The sequence below is a fragment of the Perna viridis genome, chromosome 8, assembly GCF_037379345.1.
Source record: "Perna viridis isolate PV_CMFRI_1.1 ecotype Kerala chromosome 8, ASM3737934v1, whole genome shotgun sequence".
Lineage (NCBI taxonomy): Eukaryota > Metazoa > Mollusca > Bivalvia > Mytilida > Mytilidae > Perna > Perna viridis.
Window position 1 is genome coordinate 25,086,124 of NC_142452.1, and position 13,628 is coordinate 25,099,751.

A 13,628-nucleotide genomic window follows, 5' to 3' on the forward strand; every position below is an offset into this window, starting at 1 on the left:
ATGAATATAAAAACAAATCGGCTAGGAGAGAAGCACAGTTGGTGCCCATTGGAATCCTGTTTCCAGTGACTTAACAAATATCAGAATAATGTTCAAGTGCTCAGATGTAGTCTGTGTCTAATTCATAATTTATACAACAACAGCTTAAGTTCTCAATATGAATACACAGGTATCTGGATGGAAATATGCTCGGGGATTTAAAGTTTCTGCGATATGTACCGGAAAGCCTGTACACAATGTAAGTAAACTTAATTAGCAATACCCATTCAAACTGTATTTCCGATTCTAATACCATCTGAAAATAAAGAAGATCAATACTTACCGATCCGATTCTTGTTACGAAATTCAACTTGCTAAAATAGTTGCAATAAAGTATTCAGTAGGTCCCGGAGTATTAGTTTCTGTTTAAACTATATGTTTGCAATATCAACAACAAAATTTGATAACACATTTTGCCATGCCCAATTGTCTTTGGCAATCATTGAGAACAAAATACATTTCTACAGTAATATGTAAAGTATCATATGTGTTGCAATATAATTTATGGTATAATCACTTCATACTGCCGAAACCAAAAATAATATAAACCAAATGAGAAGTTATTAAATTAAACAATTAAGACAAAGTGTCGTTATTATACAACAAAGAATGAAATAGTAAATGTATGATGTTACAGTTGGTATTCTATGATTAACTGACAGTTACCCGAAGAAATGTATTATGTAGATAATTGGACAACTGACAAGGAGATTAAAATTTACTATCATTCTTTAGCGATTTCAATTTATTCTCTGTTATTTATAAATCCTTGAAATGAACTTTTTTTGTTGTGATATTATTTAAGTATAAACTAGGAATCACAATGAAATGTTTGTTTTCTCCTTACAAAATTATGAAGATAATTTTTCAAGTATCATTTTACCACATAACGTATGCAAGGGTGTAAGAAACACAATGCATGATAGCATTCGCTCTTATTTTACTGGAGTAAAATAATACCTCTGGATTTTAAAATTCTACCGGTGATGTCTGTAGCATGGCACTAAACAAAAAATGAGGACCATCTTAAGCATTTAAACACTCTATAAAAATCATTCTTGCGATTTTTCTGGAATTTCATACCGATTGAATCAGAATTATTATGAAGAACAAATAATCATTGAAAGTGTTTTGCTATGACTGACAAACCTTTAAGACAAATTATTCATTGCCTATTACGATAACTCGGGTAAAATAAAAAAAAGAAACTACCAGAATGTAATTACAACCATGAACTGGTTACCAGGTTTTTTTTATCATTTGGTTATAATTTGAAATTACGTTTTGCATCCATACAAGGTGTTGAACCCTTTGACCCAGGAAATCATAATGAGCTAATAATGATATACTAGTTATTTCAACAAGTTATATCTATTGCCTAATTACTAAATTCACCAAATAAGCCACCAAATTCCGTTAAATATTTGATTTGTGTTTCATCTAGATTTTAATAAGACATAATTAAAATTCTTAAAAAATCCCCCGATTTAATTTGATTTTTTAGAAAAAAAAATGTTAACATCCACATTCTTCCACCAACAAATTATTTTCATATGTTTTGTATGATAAGTATATGCAAGACATATATCAAAGAAACCTTTTGTTTGTAGAGTGTTAAAGAGTCACATTTTAATAATAAAAAAAAGACTAATTAATAGTATATTCAATCATATTTTAAATACATTGATTCAAAATATCCATTCTAAAGATACCGTTTCAAAATATTTCTAATGCAATTTTAAAATAAAGATGTTAATACAACATGGAAGTTCACATGCCCACACATTCAGGACAGAAAAAAGTAATTTCATTTTGGAGTTATTTTGAGCCTTTATATTTTTTGCGGTTCTATGTAATATTCCCTCAGCAAACAATATGAAAAAAATCCAATATTTTAGTTTTAACTTTTTGATCTTAAAAAGTGTAAAGTAAGAGAAGCTTACATTATTAACATTTCGATTAAGTATTATCTATTTGATGAATGACAAATCGTAAATGTCTTGTGAAAGTGTAATCAAGGGAACCAAGGTTATAGCGTTTATCGAAGGAATGTAATCTAGGGACAAAGACCAGACATAGAAAACAGAAATACACAACTAAGAACATAAAGTAACTAAAATCATACATAGAAAGTAACAAAAGCAAATAAGTAACTCGGACTCCACTAAAAACTGGGAACATGGACCAGGTGCACCGGTAGGGTAAGCGTTCTCTGCTTTTCCAGAAACACCCACAGAGTTGCTCATAAAAAGTCAAGTCCATGGTAGACAAACGAGAAAACTATGACCCGTTGAATAAATCAGTTTTCATGGTGCAGATGGATACAACATAACGATCCACGAGTTCATGATAACGACCATAAAACTACTGTAGTGTTGACTTCAATCTTGTAGCAACATAACCCTGTTCCAGAAATCTATTTGTTAGATACAAAACGTCTGCGTAGTTTCGGCAAGCTCTGGCATAACGTATGAGTTGTGATATGAACACTTCATACGCAGGTGCTGAAAGGATGTTCCCACAGATGAAAGGAAAATTGACAATTCTGAATAAAAAGTCATCACGTTTGTCGTAAAGTTTGGTCTTCCTTCACCATCGATTTCTTAGTGTAGATCAAGATAGGAGGCTGAGTTCACAGTGTCTGTAGTATCCTTTATCTCAAGTTCTTTCGGGTACATGCGATGTACCAAATCCCCGAAATTAGGATTGTTTAAAGATAATACGTCATCTATATAGCGGGAACTGAGATTAAAGGATCAAGCCAAACGATGTTCTTTCTTTCGGATCAGATCAGCTATAAAGTCAACCTCCTATGAGTGAAGGAATAGGTTAGCAATAAAGGAGCACAATTTGTTCCCATTCGAATGCCGACTGTTTGTTGAAAAACACGTCCACCATACTGGACAAATATGTTGTCGATTAAACATTCCAGCATTTTGTAAACATCTTCCTCTGTATATTTGGAAGATGATTTAGAATTATTTCTCACAAAGTACGATGAAATCTCTACCAAGAACTATATATTTGTATCTAGGTGTACCATCTTTTTTTTGAAAAAAACAACAACATGTATAATGTTTGTAAGTCGGGATTTTAACTGAGTAGGGGGAATAAAAGTATACAGTGTTGAAAAATCATAGGTTTAAATGCTATATTATTCAGATAATAGCCTTGAACTGATTGTCTCCAAAAGATCTTTCGAATATTTCAGAATCCACATTGAATTAATATCAATACGGGAGTAAAAAGTGTTGTGGTAGGACTGCAGACCCTCTTTGACAGTTGTGAGTATAGAAGTTAAAAGTTTTGAAAGAGGTGACCACTTATTTAGTACATATGTTGTCGCTTTTATTTTCATCATCAACTTGGTTTATTTGACTAGTTATATTACTCTAAACATGTTTAAATGAAAATTCTTTACTTGGTATTAAATAGATCGCTCAATAACAATTCGCTTTCGGAAATAAGAAATGGAACCTTCATCGGGAGAACAAGTTTGGAATACTTGTGAGTACTTACTTCTCATGTTGCATGACTAGTTAAGTTACTTTGTAATTGCTTTTTTGTAGTGAATAAATCACGTTATACTTACATCATACTCAAGTAATTTGTGGGCTGTAACACTTGGGAGCTAGGATCTGTAAAGCAAAGCTAAAATTATAAAAAAAAAATATACAGTAAAAAATCGTAGACTACAGTGTAATAGCTATCATTATAATTTTATTTTTTGTTTCTTTTCAATCATTAAATGTATTTTTTTAACGTAATGCTTGATATGTATAATGTTATATGTTTTAGTTGCTTTTTCCTAAAACTTAAATCATTTGTAGATATTTAGGGAGCAATACAATTGATATGATAGAAGATGGATCGTTTATAAATCTGCATTTGTATAATTTGTAAGTAAAATAGTACTTGCACAAAATTATTATTTCACCTATTCTTAAAATGAAGAAAAATCTCAATAATTGATACCAAGCAATTAAATACTTTCCACAATATCCGTTTGAATTCTAGCTTGTTTTCCATAATCCTCTACTAACCATCTTTCTCTAATTTCTCTTCCTGTCTACCTGATGCGTTATTGAATTCAAACTACTTATACCTATCAGTAATGAATCTCATCTTTGTGATTCAACTGAAATTGACGCAAAATAGAAGCTGTCACTTGGTCAGAAGCTATTTTCGAACCGTGATAGTTCTTGAATAATATGACGTTGTCTTCTATTTTCTTCGCAAGATCTACTTTTCCGTATTTTCAAATTATGCATTGCCATACATTTTCTTTGGTCATAATTCATTTTTTCAGGAAATTGGATGGTAATAAGTTGACAACAATAAATAACAAGACATTCCTAGGGATGTACAGATTAGAAAATATGTAAGTATGAAAATCAACTAATATTGTTTCATTTCTTTTAAAGCTGAAAATTATTGACTGTAATTTCAAATAACATAATTTCACAGCTTAACGGACATCTATTGGTCAACATCTAAGTATATATCCTAGTTATGGCATATGTTACTGTTCTTTCAAACCAGACCCTTCTGCAAAGAAGACAAAATAGTTGAAGGTTGGCAAATTCGGAATTAAATATTTATACTTCGATTTGTTTTATAACCTATCATTCGGTTTTGTAATGAAGTATATGAACAATTACAACTCACCCAATTATTTACATCAAGATAAACGATGTGCTCGTTTTTTTTTTTGTATTTCTTATAATATACACAAATTCACAAATGGCGTATTTAGGTACTTGTGACCAGTTCCTAAAACGGTATGCCATTTAAGATCAATACTAAAATGGACACAGTTAATAATGTGTATCCAATTTAAACTTTTGAATAATATATAACAGTTGTTTATGTAGCGCGTGTGACCATGGTGAATTAACAACCAAAGAAGCAAAGATATTGCCTTAAATATGAGTAATGAGTCAAGATGCAGAAGGTGCAGAATAGGGTATTATGATATTTTAAGGCCATCTGAAAAAGGCCTTATTGAATGATGATGCCCCAGAAATACCCCTTAACATGATAAGGCGCACGAAGGAATGATATATAAGCATTTTGCACTGAAGTAAAATAGCTCTTTCCTCTGTGATATGACATTAAACACTTTAACGTATCTTGTTTCTTTTGTTCTTATCTAGTGACCTGCGAAACAATATGATAGAAAACATAGAGGAAGGCTCGTTCTCAAATATACAAATGTATTACCTGTAAGTTTAAAAATCTATACAGATATATACTCAATAGTTCTACATTTTATTCATATTTTATTTGTATTTAATTAGTTCCTTTTTACCTTTTTAACGTGGCAATTGTTCACTAATTTAGAATTGTTATGAAAAAATACAAATACATTATTTTAATTGCATTAAGTTCTTTACAAAAATGCTTATGACATTCAAACCAAGAAACTGTTAACAACAATTTCTTGGTTCGTTGATTAATACTTTTTAATGCCATTTCTGCGACAAGGGCCATGTACCACGCGTATGGCAAAAATATTTAACATTTATTGAACAGAAATGTAAATTCTTGTAATTTGCAGAATTTTTTTTTTAAAAGGCTTAAATATTCTACGTATTGTCAATCAATATTTAAATCAAGCGAATGAAAAGAACAATGGAGAAGAAATAGTTTTAAACAGTTTGTGCTTTGTTTAATCAAAAATGAAGTTAGAAAGGTGGATAATGAAAATGTCATCGAAGTAAAATGAAATTGTATTGTCACATACTTGGTTGTAAACAAATTGCAATATAAGACATCAACTATCCAATAGAAACGAGAGGAGCTAGTTCAAGAAAAGTACAACGACAAAATTATATAATCTTAGTCAGTAACGTTTCATATATGAAGTAATAGATTGAGGTGACATTGGGGAAAACACAGATTTATATGAGTGTATTAATGAGAATTTGTTTGCACAACAGCTTAACAGTAAACTGAATCTTTATTATCATATTTATTGTAATTGTAGCTTTCTCGACAACAACATGATTAAAGATTTGACTTTCTTCAAGTCCATCAATACTTACTTACATTGGTTGTAAGTATAAATAAATTATAACATGTAATTATTCTTATGCGTGAGTATATTTGGCCACTCTTTTGGTAATATTTCGATAAAATATTTACCTGTGGGTATTATTTTATTTCCAGCAGCAATCGTATTTTGCGAAGGCAACTTCTAGGCCAAATACGATATTCGAATTGCACCTTGGACACCCAACATACGGGGCCGATATGAAAAAGTAACTTATATCCAACGTGTTTGCCCAAATAAAGGGAAAATTATGCAAATTATATAATAAGGTTAAATTTACAACTATATGCAATTCATTATTGAAAATAAATCAAACCTAAATTACTTGTAATTATTTTTTTCTGCAGAGGATTACAGAATAATAGGCTGAGTAAAATTACTGATTACAACTTTAGAGATTTGCTAAATCTACGATATATGTGGGTATACTATATGAACTTAACTTTTATCCGAGAAATTTTATATCTATAAGCATTATTTTTATTCCACTAATTTAAACGTCCATTTAATCTCTGAACGAATAAATCGGAATGAACAGAACACCATATATTGTAAATAATATCATAAGCTATATTGGATTTTATCGACAGTAAACATAGATTTCGAACATTGTGCAACGGAAACACAAGTGCACGTTTGATATAAAGACTTTTGAAATAGGAAAATTGGCTTTGTCTAATTTCTAACCTCACTACCTGAACTTCTACACCAAAACTGTCACCAATAAAATATTTTCAAAATTGTTTTTCAATTATCAGTGTAATAATTTCTTACATTTGTCATTTTGCTGTAATAACTTGCGATAAGTCATTCATTGCATTCTTCAGCAATTTAAATCAGAATGAAATAATCCATGTATCCAGTGGTGCTTTCAGAAGTCAAACTAGCAGTACCTTATATATGTAAGCATGTACTATATAAAATAAGCTTATGTCATATGCGCCTGTGTGAGATGAATGAGTATAATGAAAAATATCCAAGCCGGTCCAATCGAAACAATTATTTAAATATAAAGATTTGTACATCAGAACAAAACAGCGTCAGATATAACAGAAAACAAACAAGGGTAAATTATCATAAATTATAAACCTGCACCCCGACAATTCGAAGGACAAGATGCAGTGTTAATTTCTATTTTACAATTCTGTGAAAAATGATGTTTGAATAAGGGTAAACAACAACAACAACAACAACAACAAAACAAACAAAAATCAAAAACAAAAACAAACAACCCGCCCCCCAAAAAAAACCAAAAACAAACCATGTCAAGTCCAAAATAAATATGGTAAAATAGATATTACACCACCGGCGCAGCTGGTACGGCAATGGTCCTGACTTGGTACTAGAACTTTAGACGAAAAGGTGTGTTAATTATATGTTTTACAGCGTGCGAAATCTCCATCTTCCATTGCGGCGTGACTATACCAGTGATGATTAAAAAGCATATGCATGTTATTTTCATAAATAGTAAATCAGTGGTCACATCAGCACAAAGAACATTTTGCAAAAAAAACAATCATCACTCATTATTTTAGAAGAAACGGAGTATTTTTCAACATGGACTACTATCTAAAAAGAAATTTTTTGTAATAGACCTTTTAAGAGGCATTTCCTCATACCCCTGATGCTGTTATTTATGGCGTTCAAGGAAATTAGAGTAGTTAGGACTTGCTCTAGCAAATTCGAGATGTAGGTCCAAATAAGATGAAGACCAAGCTGTTAGGATATATTGACGGTAAACATTTACCAAAAGAAGGGTTGTTGATGGACAATACATCATCAATAAATCTGTATGTAGAGTTAAAGGTTTTAGCTTCTTTTTAATTTTTATTTTTACGAGGTTCTGAAGAAATTTAGACTCGTATAAATAAAAAAAAAACGGCTAGGAGAGGAACACAATTAGTGCCGATTGGAATGCCAACTTATTGTTGAAAAATAACTCCTCCAAATGCGACTTATATGTTATCAACTAGAAAATCAAGCATATCACAAACCTGCTTTTTTGTGTAGCACACTTTGCCCTTCTGCGATGTTTTAGAAAAACATGTAGATTTTTTTTTACTAAAAACATCATAATTTTTTGAAACAGCAAAAGATTTACGAATAAGCCCTTTCAAACAAGATTTCAATTTACGTATTGTAAAGAGTTGAGAAGTCTAAAGTTTGAAGAGAACTAATTTTCGAAAAACTACGGGATTTTAGGTTTTGAAGAAAATCTTTAAAATTTTTAAGTATCCACATATGAATAATGCCACTACGGGAATATATGGTATAGTAACAAGCTTTTACTGCGAACAATATTTTTGTAAGATGAATTGACCACAAGTCCTTCAGCAAGATGAAGATCCGACAATAAACCTTTCTTTGTATGGATTCTTATGAAGTTTGGGAATCCAACATAAGTAAGGTAAGTCCCCACATTTTGTTTCCAAGTTGAATGAAGACATGAAGGACTTGTGGTTGTTTAGGATATCATCTTAAACAAAAGTAGTACGTTTGTAAGTGTCATCATCTTGGATGTTACTATCAATGCTCAATTCCTTAATAAGGCAACTGAAGTAATGTGCTTCACGAAAAAAACAAAAAAAATGTTGTCCAAAGCTTTGTATGCAGGGACGATAACATATATCTCATGTAGTGAGGAAAGGCATTCAAGTGCCTCAAAACCGTTGAATACCGGTCTTTTATTGACATATTTCTAGAGATTGTCATTACAATTCCGTACAAACGATCCGATGGTACGTATCCAATCTGACAAGGACTCTATTTCTAGTTCTTGGTCCTTTTCTCTCTTTATCAATTCTATGGCATAACCTTCAACAGCATCCATTATGGCTCTGAAGTTAAGTTTCCAATTGAGGGGCTGTGAAAAGATTAATCCTTTGAACAAACAATCCCAGAACACCACAAAAATGTATTAGTATTTATTTTTCATGGAATCAATGAACTTCAAAAGGTTAAAAGGTATGTCATAGAAAATAAGTAATGCTTAATTGTCAATAGTAAGACTTTTCGGTCAAAATAAGGAATACACTTTTGTAATTTTGTAGACATGATGTCTTGTTTTCTTATAAACATAGTCATTTCAACGGGATGATAATTTTTTGACTAATTATCTTCGAATCATCTTGTTTTTCCAGTGTTTGAGATACAAAGACATGTTGTTTTTATGATATATTGTAGTGATTTAAACAATAACCCTGTGTCATGTGGAATGCAGGCTAAGCCGGATCCATTTCTCAACTTTACTCTGTCTGGATGGATAGACACAGGGTTTGACGTCAAGGGACCACGTGCAGCCTGTTTTGTCACTCCTCGCAGACAACATTTCTGGGAAAGTAATAAGGACAAAATAGAAGTTAGATTCTTCGTTTACTGTAATGGTAGGTTTACACAATTGTAAGAAAAATCTTCCTCATAAAAATGAATTAAATTATCGTTATCTTAATGAAAAAGTAATTCTCCATATGTCATGGTATTTACAGATAGTTAAATATTTCTTTTAGTTATCTATATAAATATACTTGAAAACAATTGGATAATAAATAATGTCATAATTCGATCTTATCAGTTAATAAATCTACCAATTTTGATTATGATTTTTGTTCAACGCTAAATAATCTGTTGTTATTTTCAATCATTTGGTTTATCCTTTTTTCAAGTGATTTCATTTGATAGTAAAACATCGATATCTTTTTTGCTTATTTATATAAACATTATGTATATATTATCGCTCATGTTGTCGTGCATTGTCAAAGTACTGTGAAACCTCTCTCAATCGAACCCCTTTAAACTTGTAAAGTTTGGTCGGCGAACCAAGATTAAAAATGCACCTCAATTGATGTAATGAGACTCGAAAAGTGTCTTGTTTGGACAAGTTTTGGAGTTATTCATGGTTCAGTTTAGACAGGTTTCACTGTAAATTATAGATTTGATACATGTTTGCGCTTTGGTATGTTATACACGTACAACTATACTTACAAATGATATGAACGAGTTTTCTTTATGCTGCTATAAATTAAAGATTTCATTTCCCCAAAACAGTACGTTGGTATGCAAAATTTTCATATACACTGTGGACATATTAAAATACGTTTCAACATCTCATTTGATAATAAACTCTCTTATACTATACTTTCAAATGATATGAACGAGTTCGTTTTAAATGCTCCCCCAAAAAAGTACATTGTTATGCAAAGTTTCCATATATAATGTGGACACATTTAAATACGCCTCAACTCTCATTTGATAATCAACTCTTAATCACTATAGAAATAATATCTATTTTGTAATGGTAGTTGTGCTCATTTTCCTAGAGTTGTATTTAATCAATTACTAACAATGAATAAAAATGATGTATCTAATGAAAATACCTTTATAGTTACATTATGTAGACTAATATCTTTTTTATCAGAATACGTCAAAGGTAATGTAATGTTATATAGCTTATTATTTTTTTTTTGTTTTTGTTTTTGTTTTTATTATTTTTTTCTACTGCATATTTTATGTCTTGAGTGTATGTCACCGAAATGAAAGGGATATCATAGATAAAATTTATGTTGAAAAGGATCCGACTTTCAACTAAGCAATTCATAGATAATATTAATTATTTTATTTCACATTTTAATGCTGTTGTTTATTTTTCTTGAAGTCTTCGGTTATAAAATGTGTGCTCACTTTTTTCTTTTTATTTACAGGTGCTTTTAAAGAACAACAGTTATTTTATGTTTTAATGGTCGAAAGCTCAACTAGATGTTTATTACCTGTCCATCTGTTGTGTTGGAAAATTGTGGTTTTTAAATATGTTGCTATCTCGATAAAGAACAAAAGGACAATGGCATTGCATAATATGACACCTTTTATGTTTGGATATTTATAGAAAAATAGAAAATTATTTTAAATCAATGAGGATGAAAACGATAAGATTTATCAAATAAGTATTTCGCATTACTTTATTCTTGATCCAAAATTATTTCAACCATTTCGTTGTTTACATTTTGGACAGGCTTATACCTACGATGTTGTTTGTGTGTGGTATACGGACAGAATATCAAATTATAAGTTGTGAATTAGGTACATATAACAGTTTTCATTGATTAAAAAAAAATATCGGTTAACTTCAACCACAATAAATTATCATATCAAATCTAAAAAAATCGGACAACTAAAATAGATTTAATATTTGTATCACTTATTTATATTTTTGTTCGACAACACTAGTACTGATAATGAGAGATTACTCCTTGAAAGAGTAATCAAGGGAACTAAGATTCCAGCCGAAATCAAAAGAGTAGAATCTAGGGACAAAGATCAGACAATTACAACAATGAACAACTCGGACGCCACAACAAGTGTTGTGGTAGGACTGAAGACCCTCTTTGACAGTTGTGAGTATAGAAGTTAAAAGTTTGGAAAGAGATTTGTTGGTATATTAGAGAGTATAGTGGCAGCTTTACAGTCTTTATAGTCACTGCTTTTATTTTCTACGTCTACCTCTGATTATAAACATTGGATGTAATACGTTATAAAGACAAAAACAATGTTGTTTGGGCTTTGTCTGCTGGTACGACAGCATATTTGTTGTGTATAGTAGACAATGTTTTTACTACATCGGGATCTTTGAAAAGTGATGTAGCATTGACACTCATTGACCTACTTAAAACTTTCATTCGTTTCAAAAATTAAAGACATCATGGCCTTTACCCATTCTGACAGAGAATTAATATCTTCTTGTTCTCTTTTCATCCATTTTCTTGCGTTGTCCTCCAAGGCATCCATGAGAACTTCAAAGCTATAATTCCAATATATGAAGTGTTATTCGCGGCCCTTTGGATCCTTATGCAGAGATTCGTTTTCGATGATGTTTAAATCTCAAGTAATGACGTGACCGAGAGTTGCAACTTTAAAATGATTGGTATTTTGAAATTCAAAGCATACTTTATTTACCAACTTTATGTGGTTGCTTAACAGTTTCATCATTATGTAAGCAATAGAGGCCAAAGTATACGATGTAATTTGATAACCTTTTGATCCAAACCTGTTTTGTGTTTACAACAAATCAAATACACTTAAATCATTTTGAGACTGTATGATTTTTATTAAGTTTTGCAAAAAATAGGAAATGCCAAAATATTTTGCTACAATTACTACAAACTGACAAGCAGTGATAATGTTTTGTAACGTTCGACTATTATTTGTAGTTCTGTATCATATAACTAAGTAAAAAGTAGTGGATTTATGATTTCTTATAGATTGATAAAGCAGACAGAATGGGAAGATTACAAAAACACAAAAACAAATAAAGAAGCTGAAAGGTAAAGTCTGATTAGGACTGTTTAATTAAAGGGCGGCAAATAAGAAACGATAGTGAAGTTAAAATGCTACAAACTTTGTTTCTCTCTATCTCTCGCTCTCTCTCTCTCTTTGTCTGATGAAATAATTATGGTAACCGACTACTTACCTTGTGCTACATTTTGTATTAAAGAGAATGCATTTGATAGGATAAGTCTTTAATTTTTCCCGCAAATGTTCCTTGTTTTAAAGTTATATCTAAATTTGTCTTCTCGAACGTTTTCTGCAATGATAAAGAAAAAAATCTAAATCATCTTTTTTTGTGCAGAAATGATACACGTCAAAATATAAATAAGAATAATTGACTCTTAGCTAAGATTGAATAATACTTTTGATAATTCACTTTCATGTAACCATTAGTTTTGTTTTAATTCTAATGTAGAGTAATTATCAAAAATCGATATAATTATTTTCCAGCAAATGAATGAAAGTAATGCAAATTCGGGAATTCCATAAAATCATTCACTCTTTATTCAATTTAAAACATCGTTTAAAGATAAAATGAACTTTGACAGTGTTGATGGACTTCAATTACTTCTAATTATGAAAAAAAAAATTGTCAATCAAGAATAACAGTAAATCCTATAAATTGAACCTGTATTTTACCATATAATCCGTTCGATTCATCCAATTTGAACAATTTTGGTCGATATGAGAGAGAGAGAGCTTTAAAAAGCGTCTTGTTTGGACAGGGCTGCACAATGTCCAGGGTTCGGTTCTACCAAACTTCACCGTTTTACACACTGGAGGTTAATTTTAAAACATATCACGACAAAACGAATGAATTGTTTCGGGTTCAAAGTATTTCTAGTTTAAGGGTGCTACATACGATCAACGTTTATATCTTACGACGACAAAATATTACATATATTACATGTAGAGTTGTCAAGGAGATGAGAAGCAATATTATTATTTGCCGTTGGTATAAGTGAAAGCAAGTAGACGTGAAACACTTCAAACTCCTTATCTATGAAATAAAAACAAAATTAGTTACACAATAATTTTTTTTTATCTTCATCAGAATAATATTGTTCATGTTTTGATAACAGTTAGTGTGTGAGAAGACAAAATGTGTTAAACTTCTAGATCATATTTTGTAACATGAATCGTGAACACAAATAATTATGAGTGTCATGTACGTAGGGAGTAAAAACGAATTCTTTTCACTTATATTTACGATAGG

General features: G+C 30.7%; 1 protein-coding gene across 13 annotated transcripts in view; it reads left to right on the forward strand.

The window, feature by feature from the left end:
• The window catches only part of LOC148609961 (uncharacterized), a 57,023-nt gene that overhangs the window by 41,756 nt on the left and 1,639 nt on the right, over positions 1-13,628 (forward strand). For 9 of the 13 annotated variants that reach the window (XM_088541581.1, XM_088541580.1, XM_088541585.1 and 6 more), the window contains 11 exons: positions 170-238; positions 3,475-3,546; positions 3,870-3,938; positions 4,349-4,420; positions 5,196-5,264; positions 6,029-6,097; positions 6,442-6,513; positions 6,922-6,996; positions 9,278-9,477; positions 10,792-11,167; positions 12,346-12,408. In XM_088541581.1, coding sequence (XP_088397707.1) covers positions 170-238; positions 3,475-3,546; positions 3,870-3,938; positions 4,349-4,420; positions 5,196-5,264; positions 6,029-6,097; positions 6,442-6,513; positions 6,922-6,996; positions 9,278-9,477; positions 10,792-10,973 — 949 coding nt within the window. In that variant the 3' untranslated portion in view covers positions 10,974-11,167; positions 12,346-12,408. Of the gene's footprint in view, positions 1-169; positions 239-3,474; positions 3,547-3,869; positions 3,939-4,348; positions 4,421-5,195; positions 5,265-6,028; positions 6,098-6,441; positions 6,514-6,921; positions 7,830-9,277; positions 11,168-12,345; positions 12,409-13,628 lie in introns of those variants that run through there. The other 4 variants (XM_088541584.1, XM_088541589.1, XM_088541591.1 and 1 more) reach the window with 4 other exon arrangements.